Source organism: Sceloporus undulatus, chromosome 9 (assembly GCF_019175285.1).
Source record: "Sceloporus undulatus isolate JIND9_A2432 ecotype Alabama chromosome 9, SceUnd_v1.1, whole genome shotgun sequence".
Classification (NCBI taxonomy): Eukaryota; Metazoa; Chordata; class Lepidosauria; order Squamata; family Phrynosomatidae; genus Sceloporus; species Sceloporus undulatus.
In genome coordinates this window covers 15,093,040-15,113,488 of record NC_056530.1, presented here as the reverse complement: position 1 = coordinate 15,113,488, position 20,449 = coordinate 15,093,040, and the positions used below count along the sequence as shown (strand labels likewise).

Here is a 20,449-nt window from a genome sequence, read left to right as displayed (position 1 = left end):
CTTCTCTGCCCTCATCTCAGCCTTGGTTCTCTGCGGAGGAGGGTTTCTTATCAGGACCAGCTCTACCTGACACTTATTCCAAGGCCCTGGATGCTTGGAGTTTCCTTTTTGGTAGTGTATAGTTTGAGGGTTGGCCTTCAACTCTTGAGATCAGGGTTCAAATCCCCACTTGGCCATGGAAACCCACTGGCAAACCTTGGGAAAGTCATATCGCTCAGCCTCAGAGGAAGGCAATGGCAAACCACCTCTGAACAAATCTTGCCAAGAAACCCCTATGATAGGTTTGCCTTAAGGCCATCATAATTTGAAAATTACTTGAAGGCACACAATAACAACAAATGGGCAGCTGGCCAAAGTGGCATAAAATAGTCATATGGCCATTGGATACCCAAACACACAGACACATTCACACAAGCAATAGAGCCTGGCTTGGCCAGTTTCTTCCTGCTGCCTCTTCTACTTCTCCAAAGCTGTATGTTCTGTCCCTGGCTTCCCAGATCTTTGGACTTTCTTTTCTGAGCTTCAGAACAAGAGGAGGAATCTCAGGGAGAAACCATTGCTCTGAAATGAAAATACCTTATAAAAAGTGTGCTACTAACTGCTATGAATGCAGGTGGCTTCAGATTCAGAGTGAATCTATTCTAGTCAGGAGCAATAGAATAGATTTAGGTCATATACCGTTTTTGGTGTGTATGGATCTCTTGCTATTGGTGCAAAAATTCAGGATTGGTTCCCCCCTCCCCCTTTTGCACATGCAAAGAGGGTACTTTTTGGCAGAGACAAACTGATTCCACGAACACATGCAGAGTGCAAGGAATCATCAGGGGGAAAAATTGACATAAACTTTCATAATCTCTCCCAGTGGGTGAGAAATCTTTTGAAATGGCTCATTCTTGTGTGAAAGAACAAAATAAGCAAAAAGGGGGTCAGATACTTTGCAGCAGGGTTGGCTATTGCAGACTGGGGCCGATTGTAGGGCTATTGAGGGGGAAGAGAGAGGCAGAGGGGACATTGCCGCTGGAGCATTAAGCAGCCTGCTAAACGCTAAAGCACTAAATGGCTTAATCTCTCCCTGCCTCCTTGCTGCTGAGCTGGGTTAATAACAAATAATTCGTAGACCGGTCTGCCAGGCCACTGGGGTTCAGCTTCCAGGCTGTTTTTGCAACTGCTGGTCCAGACTGGAAAAGAAGAGAGCAACAGAGCAGAATAGCAGCAATAGCCTGACCCCCCATTAGCCTCCCAATGATGCTCCGCTTGTGGCGTCCCTTTGCCTGGTTCCCTAGGGCCCTTCCGACATTCGGAGGCGATTACCTGAGCTTAGTGCCTAATACCCTCATTTCGCCTAATGCCCTTCTCCAAATGGGCTCTGCAGGGAGCAGGCTTGCTCTTTGTTTACTAGTCCCAACACATCTGGAGTGGCTGAACGGAGACTTTCAAAGGAGGAAAGTTTAAGAAACACGTTAACCAACTTTGAGCAGAGCCAGCCCAGCATCCAAGGAACAGAGGCCTCATCCTGCAAGAGAGGCCCAAATGCAAGAGACTGTCCCAACTGGTCCATGGTCAACAATAAGAAAGAATAAGAATAATAGATTTTATTTGTATCTCGCTTTTCCAAAAGGATCAAGGCGGGTTACAAAAAGTGCATAAACACACACATACACATTCAAAAGAAATATTAACTGGCCAAGATCCTGCATTCATCCACAACCTTGAACTGAATCAGGATGTTCTGCAACAGACAAAAATGCCTGACTGCTTCTGCCGGGGAAGAAGGCATCAGCGTGATTCCTCTGCATGTACTGCCTTCAAGGCTCCGAGGGAAGCATTCAGAGCCTCCCACTTCCCATTTTATTTGGAAGTGATACAGCATCTTTGAAACCCTTTTAGTAGAGATGGAGGTGGGATTGCATTCAATTTTACAGCATCAGTAGCGCCTCCTCTGTCTGTCTCTGGGAAGACAAGGAGAGGCCAAGCTGCAGGAAGGATATTGCTCAGGGACAATGACTGAATCGCAGCCTCTGTTTGCAAAGAGATCTAATCCATCCTTTTCATCCTTTTATTTAATTTCACCCCTCGTCTTTCCATTCACTCTCGTGGATATTACCTTTTTCTTTTCTTTTCTTTTTTTTTGAGAATGCTATTTGTACAAATTGCCAAACCAAATAACCTATAAGTCATGGATATATTTTTTTCCCAATCCTCTCCGCACCCAGAGCTTGAGGACTCACAAAGGATTATTTTCCCCTGGGCCCCTTTCCAATTAACAGTCCCATAATGGGAGCCTTTCCTGCAAAAAAAACGATCTCCTTTCCTTCCTTTCATGTACAACCTGTTCTCCTTCTCAACAACACCTGACCTTCTGCCTAATGAAGGTTGTACAAAGGTTGTGTTGGGGGAAAGCGGACACATGAAGGGCTCCAGGAATGGGAAATGATCCAGATCTAACAGAGCATTCCCCCCATCGATCTTGACCCTTCACCAGGCTCCAGGATTTTATCTTGAGAGGGAAATGTTGCCAAAATGGGCACAGCTTAATTCAAAGGTGCAAATTCCCCTTGAAACATGCCCAAGTCCCTCTTCCCTGCCATGTAATGGCCTCTCTCAGCTCCCTCATAGGTCACTGTCTGATGTTTCAAACCAGCCCCGTGGCTGTTTGGAGACCAGAAATGGGGTTTTTGTTTGATCCATCAGAGTTTCTATTAAGGCTTTGAAGCTGGTGGATGTCGAGGCTGCTGATTCCACCAAATGTCATCCAGGTTAGAGGCAGTGAATAAAGTCTTCCAGGTGGGCCCTTTTGCCTTCCACGGCTTTGTAGCTGCAGCCAAGGCAATGGAGTTACGGATGAGGTTTAATTGCAGGCTGCTCAGGACCACATCCTAGGGTTTAATATATATATACACACACATACACACAGAGACATGCACAGGCCTGAAGTTTTGCATTTGAGCAGTTCTGGGAGTTGGATGCGTGGCTCAACTCAGTCCCTTAGCATCCATTTCGTCAAAAACTTTCCCTCTGTTTTGTCTGGACAAAACCAACCTGCTCCCCTCCTTTTTCTAATGAAAGAGCCTGGTGTCTGCTCTACTTAAGTGGAAACCATTGAATTTGGACACTTTTAAAAAAACTTTCCATTTATTAAAACAACAGCAACCATATGCAAGCAGTGTATAGTTGAAAGAGATCCAATAAAATCAGCAATTAAAAAATAATCATGCAATGATGCAAACAATGAAATACATTCACAGCAGTGATAGCTGACAAACAGCAGTGATAGCTGATAATATGATGAGACAGAACGACTGGAAATGATAAAATATATGAAGGCTATCTCCCCTTCCTCCTCCATTTATTAAAACATTTTTATTCCACAGTCTTAGTTTCACTTGGAGGCTGGCTGTGGCATGGAAAAGACAGGGCTGCTAGAAAGCTGTTGGGATTTCTGGAGGGAGAAGCAGAGAGGATAATTAATTTGTTTGGTTCCAAAGCAATTACACTAATTATGCTGCATTTAATTTAATTTAGTCATCTTGCAAAATGCAGGACCTTTGGAAACCGAAGCGGGCCTCTCTTCGCTCCCTTGAGATGACCTCTTGCCTGCCTTTTCTTTGCTTCCACAAACTTGAAAGCCTCACTCAGTGCTTCTCTTTCTTTCTCTCTTTCTCTCTATCCCTCCCTTCCTCTATGTCCTGGGAAGGGAGCTTTGGAACAGTAGAAGGAGAAAGAAGGAACCAAAATGAGAAGTTCTTTCAACAAGATTGCACCCATGCATTTTTCTTTCGAGGCCCCTGGGCTGCCCAGGAGGAAGGCATTTGCTAGCCCCTTGTGCAGATTTACTAGCCCCTTGTGCACCTTCCTAAAGAGTCCTCCTCCGAGTGGTTGCAAGACCCCTTGAGAATAATGCATTGAGGCTGCTTCTGCAATCCTGGTGAACATCAGTAGGACATGATGGCACTGACAAGTAGGCATGCGCTATCCAAGAATAGGAAACAGCAGGGCTGTGATGCTGTGGGTTGGTCCCAGTGAGAGGTGATTCATTCACTCAGTGGTGAGTCAGTATATAGGGAAATTCAGTTTGCTGAATGGGTCTACTTCATTTGAGTCTAGCAAGAGGACCATGTGAAACAGTGAGCTTTGTGGAACTCTTACACAGCCATAAGCTGATGATGTTTCACTGCTCAAGGGCCAAAAAAAGGACAACTACAAGCTCAAGGGAACTTTTGACATGCAACAAATAGGATTCCAGCCGGGGATAGAGAAAGCTGGAGTGGATACCAAAGACAAGGGTCACTTTGGACCCCTCTTTGGAGACTGGATAAGGGGAGGAGAAGCAGGCACACTGGTGCAATGCACTTACTCTAGATGGGACAAACTACAGTAAGTGGTTTCAAGGCATGCAGTGGTACATTTGTAGATGTTATGTGGCTATTGGTCAGTGCCTCCGATGTCTCACTTAATCCCTGGGACTGCAAAGGCACCCCTTGTGCATGATTTCCCCACTGTGCAAGGGGACAAGAAGCAGGTAGACCAGCAATATCCAAACTCTGGTCCTCCAGGTGTTTTGGACTTCAGCTCCCAGAATCCCAAACCATTGGCCAAGGTGGCTGAAGCTTCTGGGAGCTGAAGTCCAAAACACCTGGAGGGCCAGAGTTTGGACACTGCTGAGGTAGACCATCGGTTGTACAATGGCCATATCCAGCAGAAGGATAGTGTAGCCCAACTGTCATGTAAGTACATGAGTGTAGATTTATTCTATACAATCACAATGTAGGATTTGTGCCCCTTTCTCACCTTCATCCCACATGTTAAGATTCTCATCTGGTTTACTGAGTTTCTCCTCCATAATTTTTCCAGGTTCAGCCCTTATGAATGGTATGATGCCCATCCTTGCAACCCAGGGTCCGACGTCGTGGAGAACAACTTCACCCTCCTCAATAGTTTCTGGTTTGGGATGGGATCCCTGATGCAGCAAGGTATGATCCCCTTCCTTTAGGCATAGTAATCCATTTCACCTTCTCTGGAAGCAAAAAAGACCCACCGCCTTTGCGTCCCACTTTGGTTGGTATGTACCTGCGCATGCATGGCGCGTGTCTCTCCCTTCTTGACAAGTGTAAGATAAACATAGTTTTAAAAAAAGCAACCGCCAATCTTTGGAGCAAGAAAAAATGATGTTGTGCCTCCTTCCCTCCTTGTCGAGAGGCGGCTGAGCAAGTGGAAAGGAGTTTCTGTCATCACACCTTGACAAGCAAAGACATTGGTTTTGAAACGGCGGAGTTTGTCTCCTAACAATTACAGGAGTGCTTGTTGAGAGCGGCTTTTGTCTCTCCTCCGCTGCAGAGGCCTTTTAGGTGCCGCGCCTGATCTCTCTCTCTTTCCTTCTCTCTTTCATTCTCTATCTTCCTCCTTGCCTCTCTTCTTTCTTCTCTGACAACTTTATGCACAGCGCCGGGGGCATCGGGAGTGGAAGCTGATTGCCTTGCTTGCAACTCAGGCTGCATCCACACTGGTGAAATAACCTGGTTTGGCACCACTTTTCAGCATCCTGGCTCAAGGCTATGGAATTCTGAGAGTCAGAGTATGTTGTGGGGTCCCACACACAAACTCTGAACCCCAGAATTACATAGCCTCGAGCCAGTAGAGTTAAAGCGGTACCAAACCAGGTTATTTCTCCAGTGTGGATGCAGCCTCCCCCTGGTAATTCTGTAGCAACCCAGAGATTTGCTTCTGCTTTCTGGGTTGTTCAGGGTCCCTTCATGGCAAGATTTGGGGCAGAAGGCTCTTGAGAGGCAGCAGAAACAGATGGAGGGCCTATCACTGGAAGGATGGAAGGAAGTTTTTTGTGGGATTTCTGGGCTATGTGGCCATGTAGCTCGAAAACCCCACAAAAAAAAATATGGATGCCTTCGACTTCACAAAAGAAGAAAGTGTTTGCAGATATTGCAATCCCTGGAGGAATAGTGGGTTTCCGAGAGTTAGGGAACTGTGATGAGGGGAATATCCTGGATCGACTAAGATCTTTGCAGTTCTGTATTTTGCATATAAAAATTGTGCGCAGCTCATTTTCCCACAGAGAACAGCGTTTTCTGCGTTCTGTGCAGGGGTTGCTGTTTTTGGTCCAAAAAATAAATAAATCTGCATGCGCCACACATGCATGCTGTGTTTTAAAGCTGCTCTTCCCTCTGATGCTCCAGGTAGTATGGTAGCTGGACCCTGTTCTTCCTGATGGAGATTCAGGACCAGGATAGTTCCCATTCCTTGCAGGCAGCTGTGGGATGAGCAGTCATGAAGCCAAGAAAGGAATCCCCATCCCCACAACTATGGGTCTATTCGGCATTCCTGACCTGAAACTACTCCAGGTTGTATGGATGCTACCTCTGTTGGGAATGAGTGTGGCCCAGTTCCCAAATGGTTCCTTGCAACCTGGACCAGCCATAAAATGGCAATGGATTCATAGCTTTCATAGCAGCAGATACACCAGCCACCCCAAGGAGAGAGTATATTAGGCCCAAAAAGGCTCCAGGTGGAACCTAGGAGTGGTTTAGTGGTTGGCATTCCTGGAATTTGGGAAACTAGTAACTCTGGGGACATGACCAAGATTTCCAAGTCCGTGAGAGGAACTTTCTTTTCTGTGTCGCCAGAGGCATGTCTCTGAAAACATCCCAAAAAGGTTTGGAAAATGGGTTTCCCCAGTGTCAGAAAATCCAGAAGAGGAGATTTCTAGGAAAGTGAGATGATTTGCAGGTCAGGACTTATTCTGCATGAAAAATGCACCTTCTGCTGGGAGTAGAATTTCAAGAGGTTTTTGTGCATTTTTCTATGATTTTTTAAAACCCATTTTTTGATGAAAAAACCATTTGAAAAAAACAAAACCTGTTCTTTGGTACAAAAGCAGTTCTGCTCAGAAGATGCTCATTTTGCAGAAGATGCGTTGTTTTCTGTGCAAAATGCTAGTTTTCTTTTTAATGGAAATGGTCCAACCGACCCACCTCTTGTCATAGTAGCCAGCCATTTCTTTCATGGGGTGGCCCAATGTGTCAAAAGATAACTTTTCCACCAAGGATGAAATATTTCCTTAGCTGAGAGTAGCTCCCAAATGCACCTCCTCCTGTATTTTTAATTCAGCACCAGTAATTTTTTATTTTAAAAATCCAATTGGCCCTTAATGACCTTCCTTCCTTTTGGCTCAAAGTCATTGTAGGCCTGCAACACCTTTTGCTGAAATGATATTTTCTTCTCTCCAGCTGCTATTTGGAGCCTTGGTCGTTTCTCTTCCGTGCGACTGGGTACTTAAAACGCACACTGCACACGCACACACACGCTTGTGTATTTGAAGAATTTCCCTAGAGTGAGCCCTTTTTGAAAAACAATCTGTATAAAAGAAGTGCCCCTTTTAATTTTAAACGGTAGAACAAAACACTCGTAAAGGTTCACAAACGGCTTGCTATTTAAATCGCATAAAAGCCGCTTAGTTAATTACTGCGGCTTGAAAGTTCCCCATAAATTGCTGTCTGTGCCCAAGGTCAGCAGGAACCGGGTGGGACTTCCAGGTGCACCGCCGAGTCGAAGAAAGGAATTGCACATGTTTTCCCCATGCGCCACTGCCTAATGGCTAATTTCCATGCTTTAAAAATGGCTTCGCATTGTCTGCAGGAGTTTTTATAGTCCAGCCATAAGCAAGATCTGGCTCTTTAGTCTTAAAGTGCAAGCAATTCACATTCTTTCCCTCTCCTCCTCTTTTTCTTCCTCCTCCTGATTTTCTTCTCCAGGTTCTGAGCTGATGCCAAAGGCGCTTTCCACTCGCATCATTGGAGGGATCTGGTGGTTTTTCACCCTCATCATCATCTCTTCCTACACGGCGAACCTGGCCGCCTTCTTGACCGTCGAGAGGATGGAGTCCCCCATCGACTCGGCCGACGACTTGGCCAAGCAAACCAAAATTGAGTACGGTGCCGTGAGGGACGGGGCCACCATGACCTTCTTCAAGGTGAGATTATGCAGCTTTTTCGATCCCAGTCTCTGGGCAGAACTGGAAAGAGGTCTTTGGTGGGTGAAGGAGCATTAATCATGGCAAGACCTTGGAGGGGAAGCCTAGGAGCTCAGAGATGGCTGCGCCCCTCCTTCCTTTCCCTTTCCTTGGAAGTGGCAGAGGGTCTCCCATCTCTTCTTTGTCTGTCCAGAAATGTTTGGGGAAGGATATGGGCAGAGCTGTGCCACGGGAACAATTGTGGGGCAGCTGGAGCGTGTCACTGTCAACTCTCTTTTAGATGTGCAAGAGGCACAGGTTTTGTTGTTGTTCTGGTGGATGGCCAGAATCCTGTGGAGGACTTAAGTGGACTTATTTCTGCTGGGTCAGTTTTGTAAGATCTGTATCCAGTAGAGGGCTGTTGTTACGTTACTATACAGCAGAGTGGGCAAAGTGGGCAATGCACATTGTGTGCCAGTGTGCATTGCACATCATGCACCAATATGCATCTCATACCAATGTGCATTGCATACCAGTGCACATTGTGCGGTGGTGCACATCGCACACTGGTGTGCATTGCGTATTGATGTACATCGCACACCAGTGCACATCGCAACTAATGTGCATTGGTCCTAATGTTCATTGGGCATTCTTGCTGGTGTCCCAATGCCCATCTTCACAATTCACTAACAGGGTTGCATAGCCTATCTGCTACTTAGCTAAATGTGCATAAAGTTACATAATTAAATGGTGATATAAAATTCCAGCAATTTTTTTTAAACTGCTTTTAATTTTTTAAATAATTTAATCTGTTTTTTTTTAACTGTTTAAACTGTTTTTTAAATCTGTAGTCAGAAGACCAGGGTTCAGTTCTCTGCTCATGCATAAAAAACCATTGAGTTTGGGCAAGTCACACTTTCTCAGCCTCAGGGGATGGCAATGGCAATGAAGAAATCTTGCCAAGGAAACCTCATGATAAGTTTGTCTTAGGGTTGCCATAAATCAGAAACAACATGGAGGCACACAACAACAACAAAGCTGGCTTAAGTCCCAAAGTGTGAAAAAGGTGGCATGATGATGACGATGATGTAATAATAATAATAATAATAATAATAATAATCATTGTCATCATTGTCATCATCAGTGGACCTTGCCAACCCTATTCTTTCCCAACCAAACCATCCCATGAAAAGGGCTTATGCTAATTCCCACAATCTGAAAATAACTTAAATTAATTGAGGCAGCTGGTTGGAAATAATAATAATAATAATAATAATAATAATAATAATAATAATAATAATAATAATAGAAGATACTATATTCCTCCCTCCTTTTTAAAAATTTCCTTCTCTTTACACAATGCTGTTTAAGATTCGGAAATTAATTAAGAGACTTAGAAAGGCTTTAAAAATGTCTTTCTGGGCGAATGTGGTTATTAAGCGAGGAAGCCTGTGATTGTGTGTGTATGTTGTGTGTGTCTTTGTGTGTGGGAGTGTGTAGGCTGTGCCTTGCCAAGGGATTATCCCCTCTTTCAAAAACCAGATCCATCTTTGCCAATTAAATTTGAGGAATGAATGTTAAGTGAGAGGGGAGACAACCAACATACGCACCCCCTTTTCATGTATTTTTGAAAATGGGCTGTGCAACAAACCGAGGAAGGGCTGCTTCACTTTCTTTCCATACGGCGCAATAGCGGGGAGACAGATTGCGAGTCAAAGGGAACAAGCGCAATCTTCCCAGGGAAGTCAGAAATTATTTAAAATTAAAAGCAGGGCTGCAGCCACACTGGAGAAATACCCTGGTTTGGCACCACTTTTCAGCATCTTGGCTCAAGGCTATGGAATTCTGGGAGTTGGAGTTTTTTGTGGGCCCATAGCGGAGCACATAGCCTTGAGCCAGGGCACTCTGCTCTGGACCCCACAACATACTCTAACTCCCAGAATCCCATAACCTTGAGCCAGGATGCTGAAAAGCGGTGCCAAACTAGGTTATTTCTCCAGTGTGGATGCAGCCCAAGATTGTTGGATATCTTTGCACCCCATCCTTTTTCCCGAGCCCACCAACCCCAAATTTTGTCTGGTTCTGGGCAGCATTTTTTAAAGAAGGACATAGACAAATTGTCCAGAGGAAGGTGGCCAAGATGGTCAGCGGTTTGGAAATGAAGCCTTATGGGGAGCAGCTTTAGAGAGCTGAAGGTGATTTATCCTGGAGAAAGAGAAGGATAGTGAGAGCCATCTTTACATAAATTGAGGGAAGCCATAGAGAATAGTCCAATGCCAAGTAACGGTGGTCCCTGGAACATTCTGGCTCCTGTGCCATTGGCTCCTGGTCCTGGACCATTTTCCACGGAAGAAAAAACTATTGTATCTCTTGCGCACAAATTTAATGGTGGTTCATTGGCACATTGGAGGAGGAATATCCCACCCACACCTCCATATATGATAATCCTGAGAAGCACTGATGCAAGAGATGAAGCAAGCCTATTTTCTGCTGCTCCAAAAGGTAGGATATGATCCAATTTAAGAAAATAGATTCCACCTAAACATTGGGAAGAACCATTTGGACCATCAAGAGCTGTTTGAGAGTGGACTATGGGCTTCCACAGAGTTTAATGGGCCTTCTCTTTCGGAAGGCTTTTAAGCAGAGTTTTGGATGGCCATCTACCAGGAGTACTTTAGCTGTCTATTCTTTCCTGGTAAAGGATTGGACCAATACCTTGAACTGAATTCAAAAACAAACTGGAAATGAGTGTAGGTTGTGATAGATAGTCCCTAAAACACACACCCCAGAACATGATGGCCACTGCATTTTGGCTTCACAGTTGATGCAAAGAGATGTGGAACATGCACTCAAGTGCTTTCCATAATCTGTGAAGGAGGGTTATGCTCTGGATTTGGACAAAAAGCAAAGCCAAATTCATCCTTTTTGGGCTGGTTCCGGTGCTTCCTGGGTTGGCTTCCCTCCAAATGGAACTGAAATGAGGCTGGACCCTGGGCAATATTTCATGTGGGCTTTGGGATCATCTTCAAGGGGATTAGCATCTTGTCAGTTTCATTACTGCGAATGGATCCATATTGAAGGAGGAGATGGAAGTGGGGTTGAACGAAAGTGCACCTTCTAATACAAGGACACATCTTACCAGAGGCTCTCCTATCATTTATTTTGTGGAGAAATTATGTATTGTACACACACACACACACAGAGAGAGAGAGAGAGAGAGAGAGAGAGAGAGAGAGAAAGTTCCTCTTCCTTTCAGTCATTACATTGTTCTATAGCAAGAGAGAAGTGTATTAAACTTTCAGTATTGGGTTGTGGCCTTGGGTGGAGGAGGTGGTCTTACCTTCGAGTCCCATTCCTTTCTCTTCTCCTTTGTTCATCAAAAACCTTTCCTTTATCCTTCTCAAGTATCTTCAGGCGTTTTTCAGGCTCGCTCCTTCAGTGGGAAAAAATATCTATCTTTTATTCATGATCGCTTACTGTTGTTTTGGTTTCCTGGGTTTCTTGATGGTTGGGTGTGTTGCGTTGTCTTCGGGCAATCGATCTATCTTCCTTTCCTTCATGGCTAGGGAAGAGAAAATATTTATTTGAATTAAATTAGTATCTGTGTGTGATGTCTGGTTGTTTGATGATGATGATGATGATGATGACGACGATGGTGTCCAATCCTCCTCCTCCTTTTACTTCCTAAATGAAATTAGTTCCTTCGTTTATTCCTTAATTTTGGTGTATTATTCCCAGAGACAATGGGAGAGGGGGACACCAGGACAATTTACCTGGGCCCAAGGTGTGTGGAAGGGATCCCAAAACCTGACTATGGTCTTGTCTCCTTCCCCCCTCATTCTGGCATCATCCTGTTTGGATCATGCATGTCCCAAGCCCTGGTTCCGGTGCGGACAGTCCAGATGACCGCCATCATGTTCCATACCAGAACCAAGGAAGAACAACATTAACACAAAGTTTTAAAAAACTCTCCTGTTGCTCCAGATCTTCCAGACAGATCCAGAACCCACCATTTCCATGTCCATGTCCTTGGAAATCTGTCCGCTTGGGTATTCTGCTGGGCTGCCTGGGATGTCCACTACAGGTCACTCACTCTGAGGTCAGCATGAAGTGTGGTCATGCCTTGTTCTGAACTCAGAAGTGAGTGACCCATGGTGGCCACATAGGCACTGAGTGGACCTCTGGGATAACCCTGCAGACAGCCACCTCCCTATGGAAATGGAGGGAGAGGTAATGGGGGCAGGTATGGGGCCAGGATACTCTGGGCTGCTCATGAGGAATCCTGGCCAGTGCAGGCAAAGCCAAATTATGCCCTTGGTTTTGACCTTAGCACATTGGATCCAGGTGAGCTGAAGGGCTACCAGAGCCCATAAGAAACCATACAGACTCTTTTCAGTGGCCCATCCAGGCTGGTTAGATGGTCCAGCACCGGAGACAGGGCTTTCTCTCTGGTGGGTCCTACTCCTTGGACCACTTTGCTGACCAACAAATTGCTGGCCTAGATTCCTCCAGTCATTTTGTCTTTTTAGCTGCTGTGGATAACCAGGATAGCTTCCTCTGCCCCGAAAAAGACACGGCGTAGGAAGTGACTAGTTTAGGGCCAACACTAGAGATTCCCTGTCGGGCAGAGTGTCTTTTTGGCCAGATTTCTGCCGACAACCTGTGCGTTTCTGGCTCCGTGATATGATGCTTTTGCTTGAAGGTTGTTAGGCTTCTCAATGCAAGGGGTGGCATTTTTGCAAAGGAAAGAATTTTACACTTGCAGCAGGGTTTCCTGGCAACCTGTGCCGAGGGTCTATTTGCCACCAAAGGGGGAATGGATGCCAAAATTAGCAGATGGGCTGCCTATGAAACGGCTGCTTATTGCAAGACGCTTCTATTAATTTGAACAAAACAACCCATTTATACTGCTATTCACTTGCAAAAAAGGAGAGAAAGAAAAAACCAACCCCAGAGTATGTTTATAACATCCAATCCTTATGTAACAAAGGGTGCAGCCTCTCAATAAATCTTCTGTTTGATTTTCTTTTTTTAAAAATCGCCGCTTGGCACTTAAATCAATACATGACAGATACCTGATTAACTTCAAAAGCTGATGCTGTTAATTGCCTGCTGTATTATTGACTGTTAGCTTTTAATGGCAAGCAATTACAGTGGACATTTGACAACTAATATGGTTATTAAAGAAAGGGAAAAAAGAAAGGGAAGATCCCTGCTCCGAAGTGTTGTGGCAATAAGAAAGTGGGAGTTTAATTTGCATGTAATCAAAGCCTAGCCCTAATTGGAGATGCTTTTTTTCCATTGGACCGTAAATGACTTTTTATGACAATGGAAACATCATGTGTCCATGATATACATACATATACACACATATATACCAATGTTTAGATGTTCAAAGCTTGGACATTCAGCATCAAGACGGGACAGAGTAAAGGAGGTGTAGCTTAAGATTTTCTTATGTGTCTTCCATGATTTTCTTCTTGCTGTGAGAAACTGTACAGTTTTTGAAGGCTATTTACAGTGTGCAAAAATTGCATGGGGTATTTTGGCACAGAAAGCAGCATTTTCTTTGGAAAAAGTAATACTTCTCTGCACGGAAAATGCTGCAGGAATATGCCGCTTTCTGTGCAAAAGAGCCACATGGAAATTTTGAGTCGAGAGTCCTCAATTGTGAAGATCCTGATCATTCCTGGATTTCTCAACACTCAAGAAACATTGGTTTTTGTGAGTTTTTCGGGCTATGTGGCCATGTTCTGGAAGAGTTTATTTCTAATGTTTCGCCTGCATTTGTGGTTGGCATCTTCAGAGAATGCATTCTCTGAAGATGCCAGCCACAGATGCTAGTGAAATGTCAGGAATAAACTCTTCTAGAACATGGCCACATAGTCGGAAAACCCACAAAAATCTATGGATGCCGGCCGTGAAAGCCTTCGACTTCACTCAAGAAACACTTTTCGGCAGACAATTCCCAAATCACCGTAAGAAGCACACAGATGTGGCACTCTCCCTCCCCCAGAAACTTCCAATTCTGCCCCCCAAAAACCCATTTGAGGAAAGGGGTGCATTCATATCTCCTGGCTATACACACTTTGGCCACCCTGGCCATCCTTTTGCAATAGATATGGCCATTGAGGGGTCACCAGGGCTGTCCTCTCAGCTCCATGGTGCAACAAGATGTCGCATGAGGGTTGTGAAATGGTGCTCTTGGCTGTTTTTCCTCTGTCCAACATTGATCTCCTCACTGTCTCATTCAGCTTTCATCATTATTTTTAAATCAACAATTGTAAGAGGGATAAATAAATCCCATAGAAACATATGCTCAGGAGAATCATTAAGAATATTATTACTTATTAAAACATCCAATAATTAATTTTGTAGACATTTACCTTGAGGCTGCTGCATAAAAATGAATATTCATACTTCTATTTGAACATCAGTGCTATAATTGGAAATGTTTGTCTATTAGGGTGAACAGGTTCACAGACTTGATGAGCATCACCAGACTTATCAAGTTAAGATTTGCTGTTGTTATTTGGTGTCAAGTCAGCTTTGACGTATTTGAATGACAACCCTCCAAGAGCCATCTTGGGCATCAATATTCCCCTCAGGTCTTGCAGACCCAGATCAGCCATGGTTTCCATCCATCTGTCATGCAGCCTTCCTCTTTTTCTAATGCCTCCTATCTTCCCAAACATCATTGTCATGTCTTCTCATGACATTTCCAAAGTACAAAAGCCTCAGTCTGGTCATCTTGTCTTCTAGAGCAAGTGGCATGGAGGTAGCGGGCAATAAGCCCAGGGACAAGGGAAAAACCAGGACTATCTGCACAGGAGGTTGGCCAGATGTTGATCTTTGGTGACCCCATCTTGTGCCCTTGGCACTTATGGAGAAACAGTCCTTCTTGTGCTGGCAATAAATGTTCCTGAATGAAGGAGAATTTTAGGCTGCATCAATAGAATTATAGTATTTAGATCAAGGAAAGCAATAGCGCCACTCTATTCTGCTTTGGTCAGGCCCTACCTGGAATATTGTGTCCAGTTCTGGGCACCACAGTTCAAGAAGGATGTTGAGAAACTGGAGCCATGTGTCCAAAGGATGGCGACTAAAATGGTGAAGGGTCTGGAAACTATGTCCTATGAGGAACGACTGAGGGAGCTGGGGATGTTTAGCCTGGAGAAGAGAAGGTTAAGAGGCAATATGATACCTCTGTTTAAATACTTGAAGGGATATCACATTGAGGATGGAGCAAGCTTGTTTTCTGCTGCTCCAGAGAATAGGACACAATAGAGCAATAGATGCAAATTGTAGTAAAAGAGATTCCACCTCAATATTAGGAGGAACGTCATGAGAGTAAGAGCTGTTCAACAGTGGAACACACTCCTTCCTCCGAGTGTAGTGGAGTCTCCTTCCTTAGAGGTCTTTAAACAGAGGCTGAATGGCCATCTGTGAATGGGGATGCTTTGATTGAGAGTTCCTGCATGGCAGAATGGGGTTAGACTGGATGGCCCTTGAGGTCTCTTCCAACTCTATGATTCTATGAGGAACTCTGGTACTTTCAGGCAGACTAGAGATGGAGAAAGAAGGAGAGGTTCTCAGCCTCATTGATTCTTCAGTCATTTTCCTCCTCCCTTTCTTTGCTTTTCCCATGGGCCTGTACTTCCAGAAGTCCAAAATCTCCACCTTTGAGAAGATGTGGGCCTTCATGAGCAGCAAGTCCTCGGCTCTGGTGAAGAACAACGAGGAAGGGATACAGCGCACCTTGACCTCCGACTATGCGCTGCTGATGGAGTCCACCACCATTGAGTACATCACCCAAAGGAACTGCAACCTGACCCAGATCGGAGGGCTCATCGACACCAAAGGCTATGGGATCGGGACACCAATGGGTGAGGACCAGCAGGAGACCTTGGGAGGTCAGGAGGGCACAATGGTGGGTGAACGAGGCAGCAGGAGGAGATAAAGACAACTCCGTAAGCCATTGATCTCCAGCAGTGGCATGGAGGCTCTAAAGACAATGCTCTGTCCTCCGCTTGGGTCATCCCTCCATACTTATGGCTTTGATATTTGTGGATTTGATTGCACTGAAAGAGCTAGAGATTCCTAGAGAGGACACTCTACTGGGTCTTTGTAGCTCCTGCAATGCAACTCTGTGGTCAGTGTCTGTTGAATGCTGGCCACATAGTTGCTCTGGAGGACCTAAAGATTCCTAGAGAGGTATCCTTTCAATTAAAAACATAGTTTTGTGGTTTTCCCATATTCATGGGGGTCTTGTGCCCCTAACCCTAGCAAATGTGGAGGGACAAATGTATTGGCTTTTAAAATCAAGGTCTGGATCCTATTCTTAGTTCCAATACAGTAGCTCCATTTAATCAGTGGGGTTTGCCTACAAAATGGCTCACCATTTGATTGATTCAATGGGTCTACTCTATTAGGATAAACCAAAAGCCCAAAAACAACCCCTTTGTAATGTCTGTAAAGAGACTGCAGGTATCTGGAATTACTGGAGGGCTCTTGACCTGCTGTTGTGATACAAGGAGACACCCAACACCAAGGTTGTATTGTGTTGTGTAGTTTTACTTACACCTTGCCTGTTCCCTAAAAATGGGACTCAAAGCAGTTTAGAAGATAAAAAGAAACACGAGGTAAAAACACCTGTAGATGAAAGTGTACAAAAACTTTATCCTTAAAATGAAGGATGTTGTGAGAAGGGGTTTCCAAGAGGGTGCCGTACTGTTTTAATTGTGTTGCTTTTAGCTGCGTTTTATCACTTTAAAGCCTACATTTTAAGCTGTTTTATTATTGTTAATAATTTAATTCCATTTAGTGTTGCTCTTTTGTAGGTTTTTAAACTATGTTGCACTCGTTTCAGTTTGTAAGATTCCTCATGTCCCAGTTTTGGGGAATGGGCAAGGGATGTCCAAATAAATACGCGAATAAATAAATTGCTATTAAGCTGTCCCTACTAGAAGCAAAGCTGTATAAAACATGCCCATTAAAAAGTGGAAGATAAAATTAGTACCCAAGGAAGAGCTCTTTTTCTAGTAAATCAAAGACATTAAGGATGAAGTCAGTTTAGGCTGGTTACTGTTTCCAAGAGACCTGATCTTGTTGCATCAAACATAAACATACATATTACATTACATATACATATACGGCCATAAAAGTCACACATCCACCAAATTAACACAAACCTAACACTACCTCCATTAAACATATATCTCATTCATTCTGACAAACAATGTAAAAGGTAACTTCCCGAATTCCAACCAGGTTAGGAAGTTACCTTTTACGTTGTTTGTCAGAAACAAACCTTCTGAACCTAAGTGTAGCTAGATTTGGGAGCCAACATCGACTAATAGTAATGTGGGGAATAAAAAAAATCCTGACCCTGTGCACTGTCAGCCTTGGTTAGCACTTGGATGGGAGACCACCAGGTGCTCTAGGTGATACTTCAGAGATCAGAACTGGCAAAACCACCTCTGAGTATTCCTTGCCTTAGGAAATTCACGACTTGACAGGCAGCTTGAAGGCACAGGTACACACAAACACACAGCATCAGGTCCCATGCTTGACGTCTTTGCCTTCTTCTTCGGCTTCTCCTACCCGCAGGTTCTCCCTACCGAGACAAGATCACCATCGCCATCCTCCAGCTCCAGGAAGAGGCCAAGCTTCATGCCATGAAGGACAAATGGTGGAGGAGCAACGGCTGCCCCGAGGAGGAGAACAAAGAGGCCAGCGCCCTTGGGATCCAGAACATTGGCGGGCTCTTCATTGTCCTGGCGGCTGGCCTGGTCCTCTCCATCTTTGTGGCCACGGTGGAGTTCATCTACAAGCTGCGCAAAACTGCAGAGCGTGAGCAGGTATGGTCATACAGTCATGGAAGGCTATTCCATTGGTAAAAAACTCATCTAATGCGTTTCCAGTGGAAGAGATTTCCAAGGTAGCCCGTTCCATTGTCAAATGGCTCCTCTTATTCCTAGTATTTAAGTGGAATCTCCTTTCTGGCCGTTTGGTTTGGGTCCTGGTCTTTGGAGCAGCAGAAGACAAGCTGGCTCCATCTGCTACTTGGCAGCCTTTTAGATGTTAAAAATGGCTTTGTCATATCAGCCCTTCAGCCTTCTCTTCTCCAGGTTAGATATGGTCCTGTTTATCCATGCCATGCATGTTTCAAGTCTCAGGAATCAACAGTCGGAATCATAAAATCAGAAGGGTCTAACCTTCTGCTGGTGCAGGAATCCCATCACTAGTGCTTCCCTGAGAGAGAGGTCCACCCAATTTCCAGCAAAAGGCTTGTCACATTAAGTTCCATGATAGTTGGTCCCATTTTCTGACGGCTCCTACTGTCAGGATGTTCTTCCTAAGGTTTAGTTGGAATCTCATGTCTTGCAATTTGAGTCCATTGGTTTGGGCCCTATCCTTTGCAAAAGTGGAAAATGCTTTTCCATCTTCAGTGGAACATCAAACCTTCAGATATTAGATGGTGGCTGGTTATATTATCTCCTCACCTCCAGCCTAAGTATGCCTGAGTCTCCCCAGTGAACCACGTCTCCTCCCAACTCCATGGATGCCAGGAGATCCTCCTTAGGCAACCTGGGGTATGGGGCATAGCTCCATCTGAATTACATTGACAGTGACACTGAATAAGCTCTATGGAAGGGCTGTGCATGCAAAGTTAAATAAATAGCCACATAGGAAGATGCCTTTGTACTGAGAGAGACCCATGAGTGTCCTTCTAGCCCAGTTCCTTTGACTTTGATTGGCAGAAGCAGCTCTCCAGGTTTGCAAGCAGAAACCTTTTCCTGCCCTTCCTGGAGATTCCCAGAGCTCTCTCTTTGTGATCTCCCATGTAAGTTATAACCAGATCCAATTCTCTTTAGACTCTGAAAGTCTAAACAAGCACCTTGAGCAATGCTTTGTTGTGCTGGTGGTGGAGCAATCATGATATTGAGAATCTTCCACTATCCATTCTGATTATTTTTCATAAATCAATGTCTTTGAGGCACACTGACCTCTCCATAGGGCTTTCTGGGCACCCTGGCCATTCAACAGATGCATAAGGACATGTATCTTCTGGTCACCCGGACAGGTATCTTCTGGTCACCTGCCCCCCTTAGCTCTGAGATCAGTACAACCCAAGGATGTCCATAGCCAATAATGAACATTTCCCTCTTTCCTCTTCCTTCTCCCTTCCAGCGCTCCTTCTGCAGTGCCATGGCGGACGAGATCCGGCTGTCACTCACCTGCCACCGGCGTGTGAAACACAAGCCCCAGCCCCCGGTCATGGTGAAGACGGACGCTGTGATCAACATGCACACCTTCAATGACCGGAGACTCCCTGGCAAGGACAACATGACCTGTAACACGGGACTGACCCCCGTGTTCCCATAGCAGAATGTAGGGTGCCAACTGGGGAGGGGGCTAGCGGGATATGGGTGGGAGAGGAAGACGAAGAAGATGAAGCCAAGGCACATCCATATCCCGGAAGGAGAGAAAGAGCCCAGCTTAGGGTTTCCTTTTTAGAAATATGGCCTTGGATGCAACTTCAGTCATCGTGTGACAAGAACTTGGGAGTCAGGGTCATGTCATCTCCAGTTTGGGATTATGTACCCTCACCTGCCTGGTTTTAAAGTCAAGGTTGAAGCAACACAGTAAGCCTTTGGGCTTACAATTCTCCTAATCCTCCTCCTCCTCCTCTTCCTCACCTAAAAGACATCCCAAAGTCTTGATGTTTACATATCAAACTACTGGAAGAAACCGAACATGGTGGGAGGGGAGAGCAGACCGACGTGGTTGGGAGATAACTCGCCAAGGCCTGAGTCCGAGGCTTCCTTTAAAAGTATGGCAATAAACAAAAGGACATTCGGTCTGAGCTCTTATGGCTCCCACCGGACGTGGGCTTGGGGCGGTGGGTTGGGGAGGGAGGATCAGAAGAGGATCCGTTGTCAAAGCCACTGCCTTCTCTGGAAGGAGCAAAACCACGACCTGTTACCTCAGTGCTGTCCTGAACTCTCATGTTTCCGGAAGCTCCTCCAGGAAGGTCTCACCAGGTTGCCCACCTTGTCTGGGTGTCTGGCATCTCCCTTCCAGTAGGATGGATGGGAAAAGGAGGAGATGCCATAGAAGTCCTGCTCCCTGGGTTGCCCATTGAGGGGAAGGGAGAGGCATGGAAGGGATGCACGAGGAGGAGCCCATGAAGAGGTCAGTACCTCTTCTACTTGCTCCTTGGGAGATAGAGCCATCTCCTTAAAACGGCTACTCTTTGTTTGCGTCTGCCCATTGGCTCCTGGTAGCTTACGCAGACGTTGCAAGACCCTAGACCTTAAGGGAGAGAGAATATCAAAGGAAACAATGGCAAAGCCTGCAAGGAGAACACGACGACTTCATTGACACATTGGCAGAGGAGCGTCTTGGGAAGAGGATAAAATTCAGGATTTCATATGGCAACAGGTCGACATTCCACGCAATGGGACCAAAAGGCTCCCCGAGGCC

At 45.2% G+C, this 20,449-nt stretch overlaps 1 protein-coding gene across 1 annotated transcript in view; it reads left to right on the top strand.

Moving 5' to 3' along the window:
- Positions 1-19,822, top strand: part of GRIK3 (glutamate ionotropic receptor kainate type subunit 3) — a 142,858-nt gene extending 123,036 nt beyond the window's left edge. The window contains exons 12-16 of the mRNA XM_042439492.1: positions 4,852-4,970; positions 7,764-7,981; positions 15,624-15,846; positions 17,570-17,820; positions 19,154-19,822. Of these exons, the coding sequence (XP_042295426.1) occupies positions 4,852-4,970; positions 7,764-7,981; positions 15,624-15,846; positions 17,570-17,820; positions 19,154-19,348 (1,006 nt within the window). The 3' untranslated portion in view covers positions 19,349-19,822. The remainder of the gene's footprint in view (positions 1-4,851; positions 4,971-7,763; positions 7,982-15,623; positions 15,847-17,569; positions 17,821-19,153) is intronic.
- Positions 19,823-20,449: the final 627 nt, after the last annotated feature.